At 41.6% G+C, this 26053-nt stretch overlaps 1 protein-coding gene across 2 annotated transcripts; it reads right to left on the bottom strand.

The window, feature by feature from the left end:
- Positions 1-7003: 7003 nt before the first annotated feature.
- LOC133725704 (uncharacterized) lies at positions 7004-25925 on the bottom strand. Of its 2 annotated transcripts, none has more exons than XM_062153063.1 (12): positions 23824-25925; positions 16584-16788; positions 15776-15931; positions 15552-15680; positions 15355-15431; positions 15154-15262; positions 14927-14975; positions 14735-14786; positions 14415-14495; positions 14079-14166; positions 13879-13980; positions 7004-7672 (listed from the first exon to the last, which is right to left on the bottom strand). In XM_062153063.1, exons 1-12 carry the CDS (start codon positions 25923-25925, stop codon positions 7490-7492), a joined length of 3333 nt encoding a protein of 1110 aa, XP_062009047.1. In that variant the 3' UTR covers positions 7004-7489. The 2 variants fall into 2 exon arrangements, with proteins under 2 accessions (XP_062009047.1, XP_062009048.1); XM_062153064.1 differs by having other exon boundaries at positions 7483-7672; positions 13879-13955.
- Positions 25926-26053: the final 128 nt, after the last annotated feature.

Below are 26053 nucleotides of genomic sequence, written 5' to 3'. Positions count from 1 at the left end.
AGAGCAATCATATATTGCATGGGGGGCTTTCACATTTTGGAGGCCGCATGCTGGTGCTAGGCGAGTACGACGGCTTAAGCGCAGTGGAAATAGTGCCGCTGCAGATGGTGGAGACCTGGAATATTAGGATCAAGGGCTTACCTTCTCATATGAGGACGAAGGAAACTCTAATCCTCATTGGGTCTTCGATGGGAAAGTTCTTGAGCAGACCTGTTGCCATTGCTTCGTGGTGTGGTAGAGCAGCGGTACAGAGGTCAGGTGGACATGGGCAATGGCTCTGGATAACCCAGGGGTTTACTTTCAAGGCTAGAATCTTGGCAGAGGTTCAGATCCGGTATGAGAAGTTTAAGGGGCTATGCTGGGATTCTGGATTTTTTTTCTCATGAAGTGAAGGGCTGTGACAGGTTTCTGGGCCTCCAGGCAGAGAAACAGGTGCAGATCGAAGGCAGTGCTGGCGGCAGTAAAGACAAGTTTGGTGGCAGTGGCGGCTTCTGTTGGGTTGCAGAATAGTGGCTCTGGTTTGAGGGGCAAGGAGAAGTAGGGGTTTGGCCGGGGAAGGGGTCTGTGATGCCTCGGAAATTCGTATTTATTTTCCGAGGACTTTCCGGAATTTAATTAGTGGTTATTGGACGATTTCGTGGCTCGTGGATGGAGCAGAAGTGTTTCAGGCGAATAATTATTCAGGAAGCGTCATTTAGGGGGGGACGCAAGGGTTGAATTTTTATTTGTTGGGATTCTCTGAAAACTTCCTTCACGAAAGTCGTAGAGCGCATCGATACGAGTTCGTGGATATGTGGAACGCGGGAATCGGAGTTCGTATGAGAAAGTTATGGCCATTGGAAGAAGTTTCCATTTTGGTATAAATAGAAGCTTCCCAAGTGGGAAATTTACTATTTCCATGTGGTTTCCATTTCTGGAAACTGATATTTCTCTCTCTCTTCTCTCTCGGCTGCACCTTCAGAATCAAAAATATCCGGCTGACCCGACCCGGCCAGAACTCGCAGCTCCGGTGATCTATGGCCGTGAAATTTGGACAGCTGGTTCGTCTCCTCTGTCTGGTCGTCCCTGTGGTGTCCTCTTGCGGCGATTTTCGACGGAGGAAGTGCAGCAAGGCGGCGACTTTTTGGAGAATCGGACCCGATCGGTTCTCTGATCTCCGAAGTCTGCGAGGCTTCAAACCGAGCTTGGGGAGTTCAGAGTAGCCTCCTTGATCGATCATTGGTGGTTGTTTGGATCGATTCACGTGAAGCTTGGTTCAACTCGGATTGAACAATAATCCACGGCTTGTGAGGTAGTTTTCGATCCTTTATGCTTGTTTTCTGACTTCGAGCTAGTTATGAAAATTCACAATCATGCTTAGATGAAACTTTTTGATGTTGGGAGTTTTGGGAAAATAATGAGTTTTTGTCACGCCCAGAATTTTGAATAACCAATTCAAATCCGAAACATGAATAAACAATTAATATAAATAACGTTCTGAATTTTTTTCTCAGAAACAAACACACCACTCGCCACTCAACACAAAACTCGAAAACCTCGAGTTAATTATTACAATTCACTCTTACAAAGTAAAATTGTAAAGCTCTAAATGAGCATAACAAACCTCACAATATAATGCTGTAATTCACATAACACTACTCTAAGCTGCCCGATCACCGTCCTGGTTCTCCTGACCTGCAGGGTTATCCGCTACACCGTTTGAATAGTGTACCGGGATTGCAACAACACAAAACCCGGTAAGCTTTTGACAGCCCGTATGAGTAAAAAGAAAGAACTGTTGATTTATTAAATTTCAGTTCAAGTAAAATTCAACAGTATTACGTCTGCAAAGAGACATCAAACCACTCATGTAAAACCACAAGGAATACATTTTCACAATCCTCAAATCACAATACACCACACTGGTCCTGCAAAAACCCAACCCACATAACACCACTTTGGTCCATCCCAACAGCACGTTAGAGCTCTAACCACATCGCTACCAGTCACCTTGACCTAGGTGCAAGTAATGCGACATACTTCGGTTAATAATAAACCGTCGCGCTTTGGACATCCCCGTCCTCAGCACCATATACTTCGGTTAATAATAAACCGTCGCGCTTTGGACATCCCCGTCCTCAGCACACAACTTCGGTTAATAATAAACCGTCGCACCTTGGACATCCCCGTCCTCAGCACACAAACACTCCGGTTATCCTTAACCGTCGAACTTCAGACACCTCATCCTCAGAACCCTACATTCTCTAACTCTATACATCCTCCAATGTAAATCATGAATATTAACAAGAACTCATCAATCATGTTCATCACATATAATTATGGTAAGTCACATGTCAATTCATAATAATTTAATCATCCCAATTCCACACTCTTCAATGTCACACCATTCACATATAATCACGTAAGTATATATATACGTAATTATCCGCTCAGGGATAATCACTAATACCAACTATAGTTCACATGCAATAAAACCGAGAAATTCATTTGTATAGTAAAAATCATTTTACTTACCCATGGACCGTAGTTGATCAAGTCCATATGATTTTAAAACAAATATTTATTCCATAAATATTTTCACGCAATTACGACAAAATAAGGTAATTAAATTTATTCGGTTCGTAATATGAACCACGTGAGGTTTACTCACCTCTAAATTCCCGCTGCGTCTTCTTAACAGCTCAAAAACAACGATCCGAAATCGTTCACCAATCAATCCATCAACCACCTAGTCAAACACGATCTTAACTTAGAAATCATTCATAGACCACACATATACAGAAATCCAACGGTCGGATTCTAATTTAATGATGATCCAACGGTCAGATCAAATTTATATGATGATCCAACGGTCGGATCCTCACGGATCGCCCTTAGGATCATCCTCCAAAATTACCACGAAGATCCAACGGTTAGATCTTCCTGAATCGCCCTTACTAACATCTCCACAAAATTATATGAAAATCCGACGGTCGGATTCTCACGAATCGCCTTCCGAATCACTATTTCTCAAATATACGAAGATCCAACGGTCGGATCTTCGCCCGTGACCTCACAAAGTCACCGGGACAGTCATACGATCATCATATCAAAATTATAGGTTCATCTGACGGTCCTAATTCCACAGATCATAAATCTAACGATCGAAATCGATCGAAATCTCAAAATTCATAACTAATTCATACGATAACCGAAAAATGCATATAATACGCCGAAATGATCGTATCGAAACATAGAATCATAAAATGGACAGAAACTAAATTTTTGACCTCCGGAGGTGGCCGGAAAGGGCCGCCGGAGTTAGGGACAGAGCCACCGCCGACCACCACAATTGGTATCGGGGCTGTGCTTGTCCCCTTCGTTTTCTCATTCTAGACACTTTTCATAACTAGCACAAGACCAAAAATGACAGGAAGGGATCGAAATGTACCAAAAACCAGTCGGTGGCCGGAATTTTTCCAGAAACCGGCGAGCTCCAAAATCGACGTGAAAATTACAACCTCACGCCTCGATCCCTTCTGGAGAATTGTTCAGAACTTCCTTATGAACTCAACAAGCCAAGAATCACAAGAAACGATCGTGTATAGCTCAAGATATCTTGATCCGAAGGTTGGTTGTTTGATCCGCACGGGTCGAGCTCCGACGAACGTGAAGACGTTCGATCCAGTTCCGATCCTTCTTGGTGCTTGTATAGGAAGATGAGGCGAGCTCAATGAGCCAAGAATCAAGTGAAATGGTGCTCTGTAGCTCGAGATATCGAGTTTGGAACGAAAACGAGCTAAACCGGACTCGGGGTCGCCGCCGTCGCTGCCGGCCGTGCCGCCGCGCAAGGTTACCTCCGGTAGCTGCGCAAGGTCGAGGCGAAGCCGTGGAAGGTGGTCTGAGGTTGTTTGGTGGTCTGTGGTGGACGGTGCAGCACGATGAACAAAGCTCTGTTTTGTTTCTTCGACTGTGACGAGAGGAAACGAGAGAGAGAACGAGAGAGAAATAGAGAGGAAAGGAATTAAGTTTCTGCTGTCGGTCGATCGAGTGTCGGCAACAATTCATAGTGCTCTAATCGACAATCATCATGAAAGGTAAAGAATGAAATGATCATGTTCCTTGCTTTTGATTAATTATAAAAAATCCGGTTATTACAGTTTTGGCCGGCGGCGGTGCGCCACCGACTGTGGCGGCGTTCTGGTGGCTTTTCGGCCATGTAAGGAACTGTTTTTGGTCTTATATATGTTCTACTCGTTGATACGAGCGTTTCGATATATAATATGCAAATTTTAGAGTTCGAATGGATTTGTTATGATTTTTACGGTTTCATACCGATCGATTTATTCGATCCGTGAGGATTCGAGCGTCCGATCGACTTGTGGTTTGGTCATATCGATCGTGGACATGTTCCGGAGACTTTGGGAGGTCTCGGATGTGGTTTTGCCTCGATTGGCGCCACTTTGGGGATTTTAGTTCAAAACAGGGGTCTCAGACATAAATCGTTTGTGGATTGTTGCTAATTTGAAACCGTATGTGATTAGGTACTTGACGAGGTATCCTTGGACGGTTGTTTTGTTGTGTGGCTGCCTTGTTCTGTATTGAAGATGCAGTGGGAGTTTCGAGGTGAGTAAATCTCACGATATTTGTTATGAGCCTAATTACCATATTGTCTTGGAGTTATGAGATTAACTGTGACTATAGTGGTATTAGTGACATTCCTGAGTGGATGACCATGTATATATATATTTGCGTGATATATATATATATATATATATATATATATATATATATATATATATATATATATATTGGTGGAATCTGTGTGATGATTGGTGAAATTGTGTATTGAGTTGTGATTGTAAAATTTCATGTGTTGAGATACCATGGGTCTAATATGACCGTCTTAAGTGAGATTTAAGATATGGTAAAGCTTGTGTAGGAATATCTGTGTGATGAATTGATGACATCAGTGTGATGAATCTTTGTGATGATTATCATGTAAAGCTTGTGTAGGGATATCTGTGTGAAAGATCAGTGAATTCTGTGTGATGATTAGTTGGGTGATCGTTATCTGTGTGATGACTGACGATATCTGTGTGATGATTAGTTGGGTGATCGCTATCTGTGTGATGACTGGCGATATCTGTGTGATGATTAGTTGGATGATCGTTATCTGTGTGATGATGGTTGTCTGTGTGATGATCAATGTGATGACAGCTCGGTAGCGGAGTTGAATTATTATTAAGTTAACAAAGATCGAGAGGACAGCTGTGATAGTCAGAGCTACCTATAGATGTCAGAGTGTAGGGTTATGATTATTACTATGACTTGTTTTGCTTGTTTTTGAATTGTGATTGCCTTGTTTTCTTCTTGATCTTATTGATTGATGGCTTGATTTACCTTGAAGACCTTAGTGGTGACGATTGTGCTCTGTGTGAGGATAGGAAGGTGATTCATTGTTTTCACCTTGATGTCATGTTGATGACAAAGGCTTCCGATGGGAAGGAAACGAGTGTGATCCTTGTGATTCGCCATTGTGCGTCAAGCTAGGGATTTCCAAACATTATCTGAGGAGGTTTTGTTTGATGGGAAATTTGTGTAATGGGATGCTAGGTTGAGAATCTGAGCATGTAGTTTAGTCACGAGTTGTCCTACGTAAGCATGTTATGGAAGATTTTGAAACAGATGGTTGTAGTTGTGAGTTATGTGCTTATCATGGTTAGGTTGAGGTGACTTAAGAAATGTGTTTTGCTTTGTGGTTTTGAGTTTACTCATACGAGCTTTCATAAGCTTACCAGGTTTGTTGTGTGGCAACCCGGTGCACTATTCAATGGAATGGTGTAGGGGTTAATCCTGCAGGTCAGGGTAATCGTGGCTGAACCTGAGGTGGAGTGCTGGCAGCATTACGGTAGGAAGCCAATTTTGTGACTTTACCGTTATAAAGGCTTCCGCTTGTAGTGAGCTCTGAGGAGCATTTACGTTTTATTTTGTTGTTGACAATTAAATTTGTAAGCTTATGTAATATTTGACTCTGTGGAGTGGGTCAATATTGACATAGTAGGTTCAGGGCATCAATATGTGTGTAGTTTAAATGGAAAAAGTTTCCAGGTATTTGATATTGATGACTGGACGTTCACGCATGTATAATTATGGGATTATATATAGATTTTTATTTGTATTAAAAATCAGGGGCGTGACAGGGTCAGTCTGAAACTAGGGTTTCTAATCCTAGTTTAGAGACCCTGACGATAGTGGTGGTGACTCGGCGGCCAGATACGGATTTGAGTCGTCTGTTCAAACTTCAAAGCGGTGGATATGAGTGCAATCCCAGGCTGGGATGCAATGGTGCCATCTAGGGTGGTAGTGGCAGTTTCACCAGTGGAGATACAATCTCCGACTATTCGGGTCTCGAGGGTCCGTCGAGAGGCCCAAACTGCATTGGATCGGGTTGGAAAGAAGCCCAAGTTGGTGGATGGTACCAATTCAGTCCCTTTAAATTTTGAACCTGGTTTTGATCTTTCAAACACCAATGGGTGATTTACTTGTCCCCTAAGAAACGAGGACGTCCAAAAGGTAGCAGGAATGTAGCTAAACCAATTCCTGGTGTTCCCAAACCCAAGAAGTAGTTCCCTAAAAAAGGAGTGGAGAAGATGGCGGAGGAGGCGGTGGTGAAATCGTCTTCAAGTGAGGAAGAATAGGGGGGAAATCGATGGATTGTGCCAACCTCAGTTTAGAATTGGCACCTAATTCAATCATGGATTGAGGGAAGTCGCCACCGACCCTTGTGGTATCTTTGTTTTTGATTTCTTCTTAATTAGTGCAGGGTGTTTTCTAGATATATTTAAGTTTCTGAGAATAAAAAGGTCGAATTAATTTGGTAGTGACTCTATTTGACAGCTATACTGAGCGAGTCATTATATGTAATTTTGCTGAACTTCAATATTAATGGACTAATATTAATTGACTATTCCTCTAAAAAAAAAATTAAATAAATAACATAACCCATGAAAATGAGTCTAAATGAGAATAACAATTCAGGTGATCATATTGAAGACAGACTCAAATTCTTGCTTAATTATAAACGTTACTTCTAGCTTTTTTGGGGCCGGGACAGCCAATGAAATGTACAACCTATTTACTCATCAGAAGAACCAACAAACAACATCTAACGATCCTTGCTCATTTTCTGCAGAGTCATGCATGTACGTTTTTTGGGGTGTAAATATATAACTTGTCTTCCATTTGGCCTTCAATACCTTGTCTTTGGTGGGCAAGCTTACTCTTTCGAATTGTCAGCGTGATGGGGGGAAATTTCGGAAGCTAGCTTCACCAAACTTCTCATGTTCTTCAAAGCGAACTGCATCAATTTATGTCACCATTCATATGGCCTTGAGAGTGCTAGCTCTTTAGCCTCATTATCATCAATGCCAAGCTTCTCATTCATAATCCATTAGTGACAGGGTTGGTGAGCAAGTACTCTCTAATCTCACAGAGTTGCTAGCAGCTGCTATGAGTCGTGGATACTTTTTGCTGAGTAACCTTGTTCAACAAGAACGCTCACTTGACGGCAGTAAGAGATTTCAATCTCATCTAAACCGTCAAGTGGGGATTTTTTCAACGGTACTCCATCGATCATCATGTTTACAACCTCAGCTGACTCCTCAATAAACTTGAAGCGAATTTCTCGTACCTGGCTAACAACACAATATGAGTTATGTTGTAGGAGAATGGAATTGTGTTTATCATTGATAATAGGAGCCCTTTAAATAGGGAGTTACAAGGTACCCAAAAGGTAATAGAATCCGATTACAATTGAATACCTAGAGCACATTCCTATTACAACTCTAAACCCTAGTTTGTAGAGGCACACATTGTGTCGACATCCTTCAACACTCCCCCTTGTGCCGCTCAAACTTGGTGATGACGCTTTGATTGTTGCCTCGTTAAAAACCTTGCCAGGTAACAAAAACCCTGTGGGACAAAAATAACCCTGGTCGAAGGACAAAAAGAGCACAACACGTCCTTCACTCTTCGAGACCGAACATGTAGACATCATGCCTCCCCCTGATGTCAATATCTCCCCCTGATTGCTACAATCATGGGAGTTCGGATAACTTCCTTAATCCGATGCTCTTCACATGTTTCTCGAAGGTGGATTTTGGTAACGACTTAGTAAATAAGTCCGCTACATTATCCTCAGATCGGATTTGGTTCACTTCAATATTTAGAAGTGCCTGTTGTTGCTGATTGTAAAAGAACTTAGGCGATATATGCTTGGTGTTGTCGCCCTTGATGAAACCTAATTTCATTTGTTCAATACAAGCTGCATTATCCTCATAAATGCATGTAGGTTCATCTGTGGTAGACTTCAAACCACAAGTTCCTCGAATATGTCTAACTATAGACCTTAGCCATATGCATTCTCGCACAGCTTCATGTAGAGCAATGATCTCTGCATGATTTGAGGAAGTAGCAACAAGGGTCTGTTTTGTAGACCTCCAAGATATCGCAGTGCTTCCCATGGTAAAGACATAACCCGTTTGGGAGCGACCTTTGTGTGGGTCAGAGAGATACCCTGCATCAGCAAAACCCATCAAGACATCGTTGTCATTTTGATGGAGGGGAGGAGGAGTACGGAAGGTGGCGTTTTGCCTTGTGGAGTCCGGTCCCACACTTCCATTATTTCTTCTATCTCTGTAGGGATAAAACAAGCCCATATCAATCGTACCTCTTAAGTATCGAAAGATTGTCTTTACACCAATCCAATGGCGACGTGTTGGCGCAGAACTGTGTCGAGCTAACAAGTTCACTGCGAATGAGATATCCGGTCTTGTGCATTGAGCTAAGTACAATAATGCGCCTATTGCACTTAGATAGGGCACTTCAGCCTCTAATAAGTCTTCGTCCTCATCCCTTGGACGAAATGGATCTTTTCCGGGCTCAAGACTACGGCCGATCATGGGAGTACTCACAGGCTTTGCTTTATCCTCATTAAAGCGCCTTAGTAATTTTTGAGTATATGCTGACTGATGGATCATAATCCCATCACTACGGTGCTCGAGCTCTAGTCCGAGACAAAACCGTGTTTTCCCAAGATCTTTCATCTCAAATTCGGATTTCAAGTATTGAGCAGTTTCCTTTAACTCATCTAGAGTTCCAATTAGGTTCATGTCGTCGACATAAACTGCTACAATTGCAAATCCGGAACTTGTTCTTTTTATAAACACGCATGGGCATATTTCATTGTTGACATATCCCTTCCCAATCAAGTAGTCACTTAGACGGTTATACCACATCCGTCCGGATTGTTTCAATCCATATAGTGAGCGTCTCAATCTTATTGAGAACGCGCTCCGTGGTTTAGAGCCACTTGATTTGGGTAATTGAAGTCCATCTGGAATCTTCATATATATCTCTGAATCTAGATCCCCATAGAGATATGCAGTAACCACATCCATAAGCTGCATGTCAAGTTTTTCGGAAACTACCAAACTGACAAGGTAGCGGAACGTTATAACGTCCATTACGGGAGAATATGTCTCCTCGTAGTCGATTCCAGGGCGTTGTGAGAAACCTTGCGCCACAAGGCGGGCTTTGTATCTAACAACCTCATTTTTCTCATTACGCTTTCTAACAAAGACCCATTTATGGCCAACAGGCTTTATATTTGGGGGTGTCAGCGTTATAGGCCCAAATACCTGTCTCTTTGTTAGTGAATCCAATTCAACCTGGATCGCATCTTTCCATTTAGGCCAATCTGCTCTTCGTTGACATTCTTCAACGGAGCGAGGTTCGATATCATCGTGTTCTATAATTCCTTGAGCGATAGAGTATGCAAATACATCATCAAGGACAATAGAATCTCGATTCAACGTCTCATGTACACTAGTGTAATTCATGGAGATCTCTCTATTCCCTGGAGTTGGTTCTAACATTGGAGCGTCCCCCAATGATGTCTCTTGGACATAACCATAATCCGGGATATCTTCATGAGACGGGTTATTTATGTCGATGATTAATGGATCTTTTTGTGCCAAACTCGCTTTCTTTCTTGGGCGAGAGTCCATCGAACCTTTGGGCCTCCCACGTTTCCTTGCTGGGAGCCCGGCCTGAGCCACATTACCATCACTATTAGTGGTGGCGGCGCCATGCCCAATACCCCTAGGGGTGGCGCCATGTCCATGATTTTTAGGGACATCAATCCTTGCAGGCACGTTTGCAGCAGGTATATGTGATCTTGTCACTTTAGCGATATCAGAAAACGCGTCAGGCATAGAGTCTGCTACGTTCTGAAGATCGAGAATTCTCCGCACTTCAATTTCGGACTGTGCGGTTCGGGGATCAAGATGAGACAAAGTGGGGACAGACCACGACAATTCCTGTCGTTCCTGTTGAACATTATTGTTCTTATCTCCCCCTAACGACGGGAAGACTGTCTCATCAAAGTGACAATCCGCAAATCTAGCGGTAAATAGATCGCCTGTCAAGGGTTCTAAGTAGCGGATAATAGTTGGAGAGTCATATCCAACATAAATGCCTAATCGTCTTTGAGGACCCATTTTGGTGCGCTGTGGCGGCGCAATTGGCACATAAACTGCACACCCAAATATGCGTAAGTGTGAGACGTTAGGCTCATATCCAGTAACCAACTGGGACGCAGAAAATGGTTGAGTGGCAGTAGGCCTCAGACGAATAAGCACAGCTGCATGCAATATTGCATATCCCCAAGCAGAAACAGGGAGATTGGTGCGCATAACCAATGCTCTAGCAACCATTTGAAGTCTTTTAATGGCAGCTTCTGCTAGACCATTTTGGGTGTGAATGTGAGGAACAGGGTGTTCAACCTCAATCCCAATGGACATGCAATAGTCATCAAAAGTTTTTGATGTAAACTCTCCAGCATTGTCAAGACGAATTGACTTAATGGGATGATCAGGGTGGTGAGCCCTTAACTTAATGATTTGTGCTAGGAGTTTAGCAAATGCAGCATTTCGTGTGGACAAAAGCATGACATGTGACCAGCGTGTCGATGCATCAACCAACACCATAAAATATCTAAATGGTCCGCAAGTTGGTTGGATAGGTCCACAAATATCACCTTGGATTCTTTGTAAGAATGGTATATTTTCTTTGGTGTCCTTTGCATAGGATGGTTTAGATACTAACTTTGCTAATGAGCAGGCTTTGCAAAACGAATGATGGGCTTTGGAAGCAACCAAGGAAGAATTTGGTTGTACCACGAAGTCACAATTGACTTTAGAAGTCGAAAAAGGAACCAAGGAGGCATTAGTGGTGTCAATGCCACTGTTGGGCCGCAGGGGGTAGGCGGTTTTGGCTCTACCTTGGACCAAATTATGGTTTTGACTTCTTTTCGTTTTGAAAAATGGGTGTCCGTGTGAAGTCTTTAGTATACGGATCATCATATCACGACCTGGGTGTCCCAGGCGATCGTGCCAAAGCCTATATGTGTCAGAATCCCATAAGTCATCTCTCATGACATGGTTAGATTCAACGACTCGAATAGTGGTTGCATACAACCCACTAGAGCGACACATAAGTCTCTCTAATACTCGTTTATGTCCGTAGTCATTAGAGGTGATGCAAAGGAACTCTTGTCCATTCTCACAATGTGTTTCCACATGAAAACCATTGGCTCTTATATCTTTAAAACTCAATAGGGTTCTTCCAGCCCTAGGAGCATATAGAGCTTCGGTGACATTAATACTTGTGCCATTTGGCAACATAAATTGAGCTGGTCCTCGACCATGAATCAATTGTGATGGTCCAGCCATCGTAGTCACAGAAGATCGACTAGGCGTCATCCATAGAAATAGTTGCCTATGTCGCAATATAGTATGTGTGGTGCCACTATCAACAAGGCATTCCAACTCTCCAGGAAACATACTGAAAAATAATAAAGTTCGAAATTAAGAACATGTCCATGACATTGAATACGATACTTTATTAATAAAAATAGCCAATGATTACATCAAAGGTTCCAAAAAGTCTAATCCAAAATAAAGAAAATCAAACTGAGACACATTGTAGTCACTCTATCCGTTTGGTAACTCCAATCAAATATGACCAGGAAAGTAGAGAGATGTTGGTGGAGCGAGGCTCGCTTAAGTACCAATTATCTCAATGACTTTCCTAGACATCATATTTTATTGGGTGCGCCACATAAGAAAGAGTTGATACAATTGTCATTTATTGACTAAGGCTTATGCCATTACAAAAATTCTTGGAAAATAAAAAGGACTATTCTAATCAAAGTCTGCAGCATCCTTGTGCACTTCATCTTCAGCTTTGAAGTCCTCTATGGTGAGGTTGACATCTCCACCATCTTCTTCTCCTTCTTCTGCAAGGTACACTTCTTGCTCCCTCAGGTCCCTATATGCCCTGTATCTTGAAGCTAGTTGCTCGCTTGCCTTGCATTGCTTGAACCAATGCTCACTTGACCCACATCGATGACACATGTCATTGTGGTTGCCTCCCCTTAATTGAGGTGCATGTTGTGCACGTTGTGGTCGTTCCCTAGGAGGATTGGCGCCACCACCACGACCCATGGCGCCACCACCACGAGCCATGGCTCCACCACCACGGCTAGGGTTGCCACGACCCCCTCTCCCACGTGTGGCATTGCCACCACGTGTATCCGCTCCAAACTTGCGGTTTCCTTCCTGATTAGGGCGGTTATATGGACTCATACGTCCCTCATATCCCTTATTCCTAGGGTTCCGCTCCTTGCGCCCTCTTTTGGGTGCATTATAATTCGCCTCATGAACGCTCTTAGTTCCAATGGGCCTTGAATTATAATTCCTCACGAGTATGTTATCATGTTTCTCAGCTACAGATATGATATTGATAAGCTGATGAAACCTCGTGATCCGTCCAGCATTGACTTCAGTACGATATTGCTTTGATATCACAATGGCTGAAACGGGGAAGGTGGAGAGAGTCTTCTCAATTAGCTCTTGCTCTGTGATAGGTTTGCCACAAAATCTCAACATGGATTGTATGCGAAGAGCCTCTGAATTATATTCAGCAACAGACTTGAAATCAGCAAAGCGCAGATTGTTCCATTGAACCTTCAAGTCAGGGAGGAGGGAATCTTGGACATTGCCAAAGCGCTCTTCTAGCGCTACCCATAGCTCTCTTGCATTCTTGATCGACATATACTCCAATCTGAGTGCTTTGTCCATATGACGTCGCATCAAGATAACTGCTTGAGCATGTTTTGCTTGTGTTGGGATGAACACAAGATCCGGGTTAGGTGCCTGGATTATGGGCAATATTCCCTTTGAAGTGAGATGGTTCTCAACATCGGTTACCCAGCTATGGTACTCCGAGCCTGTTGAGTCAAGCATGGGAAAATCGAGTCTAGGTTCATTCGACATCCTGAAAATAAGAAGAGAAGATTTATTAGTTTCGGAGCTAAACTTCCACGAAAACTAAAAATAATAAGATTTCCGAGCTATGCTACCAAGAAATCAATTTCCAAGAATCTCTTTTGGATTAGACCAAACAATGATGTTTATAATATGGTCACAAGTTGATGCTTATGGACGCTCTTAGTCCAATGCATTATGAACACTCTTAGTTCATACGAACGCTCTTAGTTCGTTAAGCGCGAATCCCCACAATTCCGCTTTGTTAAATATCAAAACCATTTGGCAACATTTGGCAACATATATTACAATATTCTACAGAAAATAAACCCTAGTTTGTATACCTAGAGCACATTCCTATTACAACTCTAAACCCTAGTTTGTAGAGGCACACATTGTGTCGACATCCTTCAACAAGTTATAGGTTTAATTTACTACTACCATGCAGTAAACACAGAAAATGCTAAGTATCAGCAGTACGTATGAAGTTTAAGATAACGTATATGACCTGATCAAGGCGAATCCACCTTTTCTTCGGAGAAAGTAAATCATCTCGGGAACCAATAATTTCAAGACGTCCATCATCTGTGAAAGATGAGGTCAAGCCTTTCTGCATGTAATTCGATTTCATCAAACAAGAAAATTTTGATCGATGAGTAACTGAAAAAAAAAACAAAAAAAAAAAAAACCAAAACCAAATAACCTTACTCTGTGATCTTTCTTCAAATTTGCCGTTGTCCAAGGAGTTAGTCCACCAACAAAGCTAGGCAAGTTGAGACAAACAATTGACCTAATGCTGTAAGTCAGAAGAATTCATGGTCAGCAAATTAATATATTCTGATCGACTACTCATTTATTTTTGGACAATAATAAACTTTCTTTTTTTCGTTTTACACTGGATAATTAAAGTGAAGCATGCATATGCATGGTCACTACAACATAAACAATATAGTTCTCGGATATAAATGATCATGTTTTAATTAAAAGGTAATGTTAAAGTAAACAAAAGCATTCAAGTAAGGGGATGTTAATTTGACAATTTACCTACTAGGAATGCTAAGCATTTCCCACTGATCACCATGATGTTTCAAAACCTGTACTTTTGCAAGTAACCTGTTCAAGGTCCTGGCAGGGATAAATATATTGTTAATACTAAAAGAAGAATATATGTACTACCTACTTATATATAAATAATCTAACATTAAAATTCTAGCTAGAATTGAATATAAAGAAGCTTGTTTGTATGGAAACACACCTTAGACTTCCCCTGTTTGTATATTTCTCATTATGTTATATATGTAGTTTTACACTTTGGCTCGAAAGATAAATAATAATGTATCGAGTATATCCCTTATAAAATCTACCTTGAAGTATGGCGAAAGCGAGAAGCTCCATAGAGTCTTGGATCGTCAACACCTACACAAAATTAAAGACAGAGAATTTTGCTCCCAGAACTATTTAGCAGATGTTTACTTTCACTAATTTCTAACTTCCCATCTCATTGCAGGAAATTAAAAAAAAAAAAAAAGTTTGATTGGCAAGAGAGGAAGTCTTACCAATGCTGAAGTAGTTCCAAAATTCTCCACGGATTAATGGTCGATTATCCTGATCAAGATATATGCAAATGATAAACATGCCTCATTCACAAAGTACTGATTAAATAATAATCTCATGATCGTAAAGCAAGAAGGAGGAGATCTCGATCGAAGTAGTGCTTTTCAAGAAGTAGAACTGAAAAACAAAACCAAAGAACGTAGTATGCACTTGGAACTTAAATTGTTACCACATTTTCCCTATCTGCAGGTTCATCAACAGGAGTACATAAATGCAGACAATATGGTAATTCTTGATGATCTGTAGGAATGGCTTTCAAGTTGATTAGGATATGCCAGCTGAAATCCATTACATGAAAATGACAAGAGTTTAATTTCTTAATGCCAAGTAGTTTCCCATTCTGACTAGTTAGTACTTTAACTTTCAGTACCTGTCTGCTTTTATCTGTTTTGTATGATTTAGAACCGTCTCCAAGATCTTGTTCACTGGTTTCATAGCATCAAACTCCTGGAATTTAGCAATCATGGTGCATTTGGCAATTAGATCGAGCTTAAAGTAATTCTTTCAATAATTAACTTGATTATATATATATACACAAACTAATCAAACTAATAATGAATCTCCTACCCATCCAAAGGAGAATGGGATGTTACTCTTGATTCCGAGTGCTATGGGAACAATGGAGGGTGAGTCTGGCAAATTTAGATCACAGAAAACTCCCAGAAACCAGTTAATAAAAACATCCTCACCGACAATCTGAGAAGCAATATGTGTTGGAAAAATTAACCAGTGCAGCCTAGATATTAATTGAAGAAAATAGATAAAAAGACAAGTTAGGAATTGTGACTCACTATAATTGTCATCTTCTTTTGAATTTCATCAGCAAAGTTATGTCCTACACCCTTAAGCGTTGCTAGAGCACCATAAACCTCAGTCAGCGCCCTATCTGGGTTCACTGTCGATAATTTATACTTATTATAGAAACTCTCGTGCAGAACAGCAATGACCTGAAAAAACAAAGAACAAACAATTAAATACATAAACAAACTTTACAAAAAAGGTATATGCATATGCTCTTTTTTTTTTTTTTACTAGTCATATATAGAGTTGGAAGTGCCTTTTGAATGAGTCACAATTACTCTTTAGTCAGGTGTCGAAAGTGAACACTCACGAGCAATTTTTCTTTCCTTGACATACTCTGTAGCATTCTGTACTTCTCCACTGCAATTGATCAGTAACGTTTTTTTTTTTTTTTGGTCTAGAAACTGGAATTCATTAAAGCCGCAAGGGCAAGGAAAGAAACAACTGGGAAGAAATTACAGAAAAACTGAAAACAGCTGGAAAGAAATAAAAGAAACTGCAAGAAAGTAAACACAACAGAGAAGTCCTAGTAGGAAACTGCAATTCAGTAACGTTATGCAATGTCACTGTGGTTGCAGTGTCATTTAAATTTTTCGACATTTTCAAGCCTATAACATCCATATCTATACTCCCAAGAAAAAAGAAAACATGAAGTAATAAAGAAATTCAAAGTTAAATATGAAACTTTACTGAGCTTTTGGTGAGTTGCTAATTTGCTATTGTATGACAAATTGACAATGCATTAACCGCAAGGGAAAAATGTGTTAATTTTGGGGAAAAATCATTGTAGAATTGTACCTGCTCACGATTAAGCTGGTAGCGAAGGTCTTCAGCAAGATCTCCTACTTGGTCACTTCTTAAATCAATAAACACAAATATTGGACATTTTGGTACTTCGGTTTTATCCTGAATCCATTTCGCTTTCTTGTCTTTTGTCGCAACAGTCACCCATGAACATTGAATAAGAATTTCATGAGGTATCAACATCTTCTTCAAGGCAGACCTACAATTTTGGAATGTTACCCTATCCTTTGCTTTCTTATTGCATGCAATTATGGAATTTTAATCAATCTTCTACTTTGAAAAGAGTTCAAGAAATTGTAAGTGCAATACTGGATATCATAAAAGAGTTTAATATATTGTAGGAAGAATAATGGAAAGTCACTTATTCTCATAAGTCAAATAATAAATCCATCAGACAAAAGAACTGTTTAAGGACAAGCATAAATTAACAGAGAGATAGAGAGAGTAATGTTGCAGAGAGAATGGAGATTCAAGTGTGTTTATTCATCTCATTCAAGGAGGTATTTATAGGAATACAATTGAGGTGTGAAATGCTTAAAGAAATTATACAACTTGGATGACAGCTCCATTTCTAGCTTTCTCATGTGGCATTGTGGCTGTGATGATAGAGATAACCATGCTTGTTTCTCTTTGGCATAAAGCTTATCATATAGGTCACTATACCTATCTTTACACTTAAGCATCTCTCTATATACTCAAGTATATATATCCTATACATGAAATAGACATATAAACTATGACAACAATAATCATGTATACTACAACACTCCCCCTTGGATATTTCATGTCAATAGTATTGTCTAGGCCGTGCGCTTCGAAATTGCCTCGTTAAAAACCTTGCCAAGTAATAAAACCCTGTGGGAAAAAACAACCTTGGTCGAAGGAGAAAAAGAGCACAACTCATATATGTTGAATCAAAACATCTTCAGGATGTAGCATAAGTGGGGCGACCATGCTAAGGATGTGCCTCGTTAAAACCTTGCCAGGTAACAAAACCCAGTGGGACAAAATAACCCTGGACGAAGGACAAAAAAAGTACACGATGGTCAAGTAGGTATGCATCTGGATACTCCCCCTGATTTCAACATCTCTTTGTGTCTCCCAAACGTGGTGCTTATCTCGTTGCCTCATTAAAAACCTTGCCGAGTAATAAAAACCTTGTGGGACAAAAATAACCTCGGTCGAAAGGGAAAAAGAGCACAACACACTCTTCACGTTTTGAGACCATATATGTAGACATCTCCCCCTCTGATTGATCTTTGAGGAGAGTCTGTTATTGCTGATTTTATGCTTGATGTTGTCGCTTTTGATGCAGTCTTGCTTCATTTGTTTCAAAATAAGCAGCATTATCTTAAATGCTTGTAGGCTCATCTGTGGTAGACTTCAAACCACAACTGTTCGAACATGCGTAACTATGGATCCAGTCCATATACATTCACGAACTACTTCGTGAAGAGCAATAATCTCTGCATTGTTCGAAGATATAGCGACTAAGGTCTATTCTGTAGACCTTCAAGATATCGCGGTCTTTACCCATGGTGAACACTTCACCAGTTTGGGAAGGCCTTTATATGGGTCAACAGATACCCAATATCAGCAAAACCTTCCAAAACACTTATGTCGTTTTGGGGTAGGGATAGAAAACACAGGCCAGCGTTTGGCGGCGTTTCTGGTGTGTGATGGGTCTGACTCCATCATCTCTTTGTAGGGATAGAATAAGCTCATATCGATCGTACATCTCAAGTATCGAAAGATATCAATCTAATGGTGTCGCGTTGGCGCAGAGCTATACCTTTAGCTAACAAGTTTATGTCAAAACGAGATGTCCAGTCTTGTGCATTGAGCTAAGTACAATAATGCGCCTATTCGCACTTCTGCCTCTTGCACATCTTCGTCTGATCATCCTTCAGACGAAGAGGATCCTTTTCAGGATCAAGACTACGAACGATCATGGGGTGCTTGAAGGCTTGACCTTTGTCAAAATGCCTAAGCATCTATCAACACGGTGCTCAAGTTCCAAATTGAGGCATAATCGTGTTCCCCAAAAATCCTTCATCTCAAACTCAGATTTCAAGTGTTCAGCGGTTTCCCTTAACTCTTTAAGGGCTTCTAATGAAGATCATGTCCAACATGAAAACCGCGATAGAATCCGAAACTTGTTTATGGAAACGCGCGGGCATATCCCTTCCCAATCAAGTAGTCACTTTTAGTGAGCGTTTCAATTCTATTGCAAACGCGCTCCGTGGTCTAGAGCCACTTGATTTGGGTAACTAAAGTTTCACTATGAATTTTCATGTATATTCCGTATCTAGATCCCCATAGAGATACGTAGTGACCACATTTATAAGCTGCATGTTCAGTTATTTGGAAACTACCAAACTGACAGGGTAGTGGAGTGCAATGACATCCATTACGAGAGAATATGTCTCATCGTAGTCAATTCCAGGGCTTTCTGTGAGAAGCCTTGCGCCATAAGGCGAGATTGCCATCTCTTTTTCTCAACACGCTTTCTAACGAAGACCCATTAGTCAATAGGTTTTATGTAAGGAGGTGTTGGCATCACTGGCTCAAAGACCTTCCTCTTCGTTTAACCTGGATCACATCTTTCCATTTAGGCCAAATTTCTCTACGTTGGTATTCATGCTTCAACGGAGCGTGGTTCGATATCATCAATCTCAACAAACTCATGCGCATCTACATCATCAATTATGATGGAGTTTCTATTCCACGTCTTATGTACACTAGTGTAATTTTCATAGAGCTCTATATTCTCAGGAATAGGTTCTGACGTTGAGGCGTCCCCCAACGATAACCATAATCCAGAAGATACTCATGAGACGGATGTTGAGTGTCGATGATCTAAGGATGCCAAAATATCCTTCGAATCCACGGGCTTCCCACGCATCCTAGCTGGGGCCATGGTCTGTAACGCCAGAGTGCCACTTTCTATGGCGTTGGCGCCTTGCCTACCTCTGTGTAGGGTGGCGCTACGTCCTCTTATAGGGACGTCCTTCCTTGCAGGCATTTTTGCAGTAAATGTGTGTGATCTCGTCACTTTAATAGGGATCGAGATGAGACATAGTGGGGACAGACCACGACAATTCCTGTCGTTCCTGCTGAACATTCGTGTTCTTATCTCCCCCTGACGACGGGAAGACTGTCTCATCAAAGTGACATCCGTAAATCAGACGGTAAGGAGATCGCCTTGCAAGGGCATTAAGTGGCGGACGATTGTTGGAGTCTCAATTCCAACTAAGTTGCTCACTTGTTTTTAAGGACCTACCATAGGCGCTGTGGCGGCACAATTGGCACATAAATGGCTCACTCGAATGTGCGTAAGTACAAAATATTTGTACCCAGTCACTAGCTGTAACGCAGGAATACATTGAGTGGCGGTAGGTCATAGAGGAATTAGCATAGTTGTATGCGATATTGCATCACCCCAAGCGGATATAAAAAGATTGGTGCGCATCGCCAATGTCTGAACTACCATCGTAGTTATGTCCGCGAGACCTTTTGGGCGTGTATATGGGAATGTGATGTCCAACATCAGTCCCTTTGCAATAACCATCGAAAGTTTTCGATGTAAACTCTCTAGCATAGGCAAACCCAATTGACCTAAGGATGACGGGGGGTGAGCCCGTTGTCATATGATTTGTGCTAGGAGTATAGCATACGTAGCTTTTACGAGTGGATAATAGCACAACACGTGATCAGTGTGTTTGCGTGTCAACCAACATCATGAGATATTTAAACGTCCGCAAGTTGGTTGAATAGGTCCACAAATATCACCTTGGATTCTTTGCAAGGATTCTTTGCAAGAATGGTATATTTTATTTAGTGTCCTTTGCATAGGATGGTCTCGATCCTATCTTTGCTAAAGAGCAAGTTTTGCAAAACGAAGTAACTCTTTGGACCAATCTTTGGTTCGTACTTCTTTTCGTTTTGAGGAATAGATGTTCGTAAAGTCTTTAATATACGGAACATCATATCACGACCTGGATATCCCAAACGGTCTTGCCAAAGCCTATATGTGTCGGAATCCCATAAGTCATCTCTTATGACATGGTTTGATTCAATGGCTCGAATAGTGGTTGCATACAACCCACTAGAGTGACACATAAGTTTCTCTAATACTCGTTAATGTCCGTAGTCATTAGAGGTAATGCAAAGGAATTCTTGTTCATTCTCACAATGTGTTTCCACATGAAAACTATTGGCTCTTTATATAAAGTTCGGAATTTAACAACACTTTATTAATAAGGAAAATAGCCAATGATTACATCAAAGTTTTCCAAAGTCTATTCCATAATAAAATCAAACTTTAGACAAATTGTAGTTACTCAATCCGTTTGGTAACTCCAATGAAATATGACCAGGAAAGTAGAGAGATGTTGGTGGAGCGAGGCTCGCTTAAGTACCCCGATCTCAATTACTTTCCTAGACATCATACTACATTGGATGCGCCACATGAGAAAGAGTTTTAATACAATTGTCATTTGACTAAGGCACATTTGCCATTCTTGGAAAATAGAAAGGACTATTCTAATCAAAGTCTGCGGCATCCTCGTGCTCTTTATCTGCAGCTTTGAAGTCCTCAGTGGTGAGAGTGATATCTTCACCATCTTCTTCTTCAGCAAGGTTGGCTTCTTGCTCCCTTGTTTCCCTGTACTCCTTGTAGCGTGCAGCTAGTTGAGTACTTGCCTGGCATTGCCTAAACCAATGCTCGGTTGAACCACATCGATGACACATGTCATTGTGGTTGCCTCCCTTGATTTGAGGTGCAGGTGGTGCACGTTGTGGATATTCCCTGGGCGGGTTGTTACTGCTACTACCACGGCGTATGGTGCGACCTCCACGGCCCACAGTGTTACGGCCCATGGTTTTGTTATATCCACCTCTCCCACGTGTGTAGTTACCACCACGTGTGCCCGCACTATAGTTGCGGCTGCCTTCTTTGTTGGGGCGGTTATATGGACCCGTTCGTCCTTCATGTCCCCTGTTATTAGGGTATACATGCCCCTTATTAGTAGGGTACCGCTCCTTGCGCCCTTTCTTGGGTGCATTATAATTTGCCTCATGAACGCTTTTGGTTCCTACGGGCCTTGAATTATAATTCTTCACAAGGATATTGTCGTGCTTCTCAAACACCGACAAAATATTGATAAGCTCATTGAACTTCGTAAGTCGTCCAGCATTAAATTCAGTGCGATATTGCTTTGATAGTATAATTGCTGCGACGGGGAAGGTGGAGAGAGTCTTCTCAATTAGCTCTTCTTCTGTGAGAGGTTTTCCACAGAACTTCAGCATGGCTTTTAGCCGAAGAGCTTCTGAATTGTATTCAGCAACAGACTTGAAGTCGGAGAAGCGTATATTGTTCCATTGAACCTTCAAGTCAGGGAGGAGGGAATCTTGGATATTATCAAAGCGCTCTTCTAGCGCTACCCATAGGTCCCTTGCATCTTTGATGGACATATACTCTAATCTGAGTGCTTTGTCCATATGGCGTCGCATCAAGATAATTGCTTGTGCATGCTTTATGGGTGTTCGTTGGAACACAAGGCCCGCGTTTGGTTCCTGGATTATGGGCAATATCCCTTTTGATGTGAGATGGTTCTCAACGTCAGTTTTCCAACTATGGTAATCCGAACCAGTTGAGTCAAGGATTTGAAATTCGAGTCTAGGTTCATTCGACATCCTTGAAATATAAGAAGAAAAAGATGTATTAGTTTCGGAGTTTAAAACTTCCACGAAAAACTAAAACAATAAGATTTCCGAGCTATGCTACCAAGAAATCAATTTCCAAGAATATTTGGATTAGACCGAAACAATGATGTTTAATAGGGTCATAAGTCGATGCTTGCGGACGCTCTTAGTCCGAATATTATGAACACTCTTAGTTCATTGACTACGAACGCTCTTAGTTCGTTTAGCGTGAATTTCTATAATTCCGCTTTTTAATTGTAAGTTCCCAAAAAGAAAAAGGAGGAGAAAAATAAATAAAAACTCAAAAGCGGGAACTTTTAGTAAATAATACATTGAAATAGTGTTGTCGGAAATGACCGAAAAAGTTGCCCAAAAGTTGCTGGAAAAGTCACCGGAAAATGGCCGGAAAAGTGTCCCGAAAGTCGCCGGAAAGTTGTCGGAAAATCGCCAGAAAAGTGGCCGGAAAGTCGCCGGAAAAGTGTCCGGAAAGTGGCCGGAAAAGTGTCCCGAAATTCGCCGGAAAAGTGTCAGGAAAGTCGCCGGAAAAGTGTCCGGAAAGTCGCCGGAAAAGTGTCCCGAAAGTCGCCGGAAAAGTGTCCCGAAAGTCGCCGGAAAAGTGCCCGACAGATCTGTCGACAGATGTGTCGACAGCTGCTCGGCAGCAGCTCGGCAGCTGCTAGGCAGGGGCTCGGCAGGTCTTCGGCAGCAGCTCGGCAGATTCTTTCGGCAGCTCTCGGCAGCTCTCGGCAGATGCGCTCGGCAGCTTCTCGGCAGGTCTCGGCAGGACTCGCTCGGCAGCTTCTCGGCAGATCTCGGCAGGACTCGGCAGGGCTTCTCGGCAGCTTCTGCGCAGCTGCTCGGCAGGACTCGGCAGCGGTCCGGCAGCACTCCAAATTTTCCGGTGGCCGGTTCAGGTAGTTTCCGGCCGGTTCTTGAGATTCTGAGGCCGGTTCTGAGCTTCTTGAATCAGGGGCTTTGATATTTGCTAGGGTTTGGAGGTTTTTTGTTGGTTTGGAAAAATGACTTCGATCGGATTTTGAACTCCCTCTACTCTTTTCAATTTCGATTCTAATTCTAGAGCAATTTCGTGCTGATAACGTGTTTAAGGACAAGCATAAATTAACAGAGAGATAGAGAGAGTAATGTTGCAGAGAGAATGGAGATTCAAGTGTGTTTATTCATCTCATTCAAGGAGGTATTTATAGGAATACAATTGAGGTGTGAAATGCTTAAAGAAATGATACAACTTGGATGACAGCTCCATTTCTAGCTTTCTCATGTGGCATTGTGGCTGTGATGATAGAGATAACCATGCTTGTTTCTCTTTGGCATAAAGCTTATCATATAGGTCACTATACCTATCTTTACACTTAAGCATCTCTCTATATACTCAAGTATATATATCCTATACATGAAATAGACATATAAACTATGACAACAATAATCATGTATACTACAACAAGAACAATATTTTTTTTTTTTTAAAGAAAATGAAAACTTAGGAAGCTGAAAAAAAAAAAGCAGGTACCTATTATAATCATTTTGACCAATCTGATTTGCAATGATCAAGTCTGCCAGAGTCTTGGCAATTGATGGTAGGCCACAAACTTGATGCAGAATCTCATCATGAACCTTTTTCACAGTTTCCATGTTGGACTTACCAAAGCGTGTTCCTTCACCGCACCTGTATTTTTCATGGTGTAAAAAGCTGTTAAAGTTGGACAAGCACTCTTCTCCCTCCAATGGCGGAACAAGGAACAACTTATTTTGGCCAAAGCCCACCATATCTCGCGCTACTTCCGTCATCCTAGTAGTGACAATGACCGTACCACCAGAGTCCTTAGGCAATCCGTGTGATAAGTGATCCCGAATTTTTTCACCTTCCGGGAGTTTAAAACATAAATCCGAGTAGAACTCCATAATGTCCCAAACATCATCAAGCACAATCAAATACCTTTTACCTAACAAAACATGGTAGAGCCTTTCCAAGAGCTCGGCAAGGGTAAGGTCCTTGTCTATGGAGACCCCCAACATTTCAAGGATACATGTCACAATGCTGATGCTGATCTCCTGATCAGTGGCAGCAGTAGCATCCTGTACTTGGTTTTTAGCTTTGATTATATCCGACAAGCATAACCAAACTATAGGATCAAATTCGAACCACACAGTTTTCAGGACCTTGTGCACGAAAGTGGACTTACCAACACCTGACATGCCAACTATCCCAATGGCCGTAAATCCAATTCCGGCTGGATCACCAACAAGCAAGCTAGAGTCCCTAAAATCCCTTTGGTTCCTGGACCTCCCTACATTGGGAATTAGTAGAACATTTTCTAGTGAAATTTTCTTTGCCTTCTCTGTTAATGGCAAACATTCTTCTACCACATTCGTCTTCTCTTTCGGCGTAGAAATCGATGTGGGGCTGTTATCTATAGGTGTTTGATGGTCTTGCCGTTCCACTGAAGTTGTCGACTGTACTTCAGACTTCCTTTTGAGTGTGGTCAGCCGCTTATGCACAGAATTTTGGCGAAGCCCCACCATATCGAGAGCTACTTCTGGTTTACTACTAATGACAATGACTACACCACCACTATCCTTAGGCAATCCATGCGATAACCGATCCCCGAATTTCTCACGCTCATTACCCAAATCCGAATAGAATTCCATAGCATGAAACACATCATCCAACGCAATCAAATACTTTTTACCTGATAAAAGACTGTAGAGCCTTTCCAAGAGCGAAGTGAGTCCAAGGCCAGAAATACCAGTTTCCTCCTCCCCCAACTTTTGAAGAATGAGTTTCACAATGCTCATGCTGACCCCATTGGCACTAGTACTGTCTACTACATTGTTTTCTTGCATTATATCAGACAAACATAACTGAATGATAGGAGAAAACTCAGAGCGTATGTCATTCCACTCCAAAATTTCTTTTAATAAGAAAGTGGACTTACCCACACCAGCCATGCCGACTATCCCAATGGACGTGAATCCATTTCCGGTTGCACCGTCACTGAGCAAGTGGAAGTCCCTAAGCGTCAGTGAACCACTATACTGTCTACCAAATCGTACATCAGAAAACACCACAGTTTCTTCTGTGTTCTTCTTTATCACCACTATATCCTTCTCTGTAAATCCCACACATTCGACTGCGTTCCTCTCTTTCTGCTCCCTCAGGACAGAAATAGACGTTGATGGGCTGTTACGTACCAAAATGTCAAACTTACTACTCAGTGCCGTCAGCCGCTTCTTCATCATTAGGATAAAGTAAACCGTGGAAGGATTCAAGGGCAAGATCTTCTTGTTAAGCTCCTTGAACTCCTTTGCAAAGATTCGGCACTCTGCCAATGCGTAGTTGAGCTCCAAGAGATAACGGTAAACCAGAATGTAAGTATCCCATTCCCATGACACCATATTCAATGCCATCCCTGCAGCTGCAGCTATCTCGGAAAAAGGAATCGTCTGTGTTTCTATTAACTTCTGTTTGATTGTTTTGAAGTAAGAAATGAAATTTGTGGAACCTGATAATTCAGACTCTGCCTCTAACAGAGACCTCAAGAACTTCTTCCACTGGAATTCAGCAAAATCCTTGGCAGCCATTGCTTCCCCTTCAACAGAGTTAACACACATGAGTCCTGCACACACCACACACCACTCCAATTTTGTGAATCCAGGAACAGATCGAGTTTTGCTCTGGTTTGGGCACTTGCCAAAGTGTGAACTAAAATTCAAGAGTGGATCGTTTGATTGTTAGTTGA

This window comes from Rosa rugosa, chromosome 1 (assembly GCF_958449725.1).
Source record: "Rosa rugosa chromosome 1, drRosRugo1.1, whole genome shotgun sequence".
Classification (NCBI taxonomy): domain Eukaryota; kingdom Viridiplantae; phylum Streptophyta; class Magnoliopsida; order Rosales; family Rosaceae; genus Rosa; species Rosa rugosa.
The sequence above is the reverse complement of the archived record's forward strand: the minus strand, read 5'-3'. Positions and strand labels throughout refer to the sequence as shown.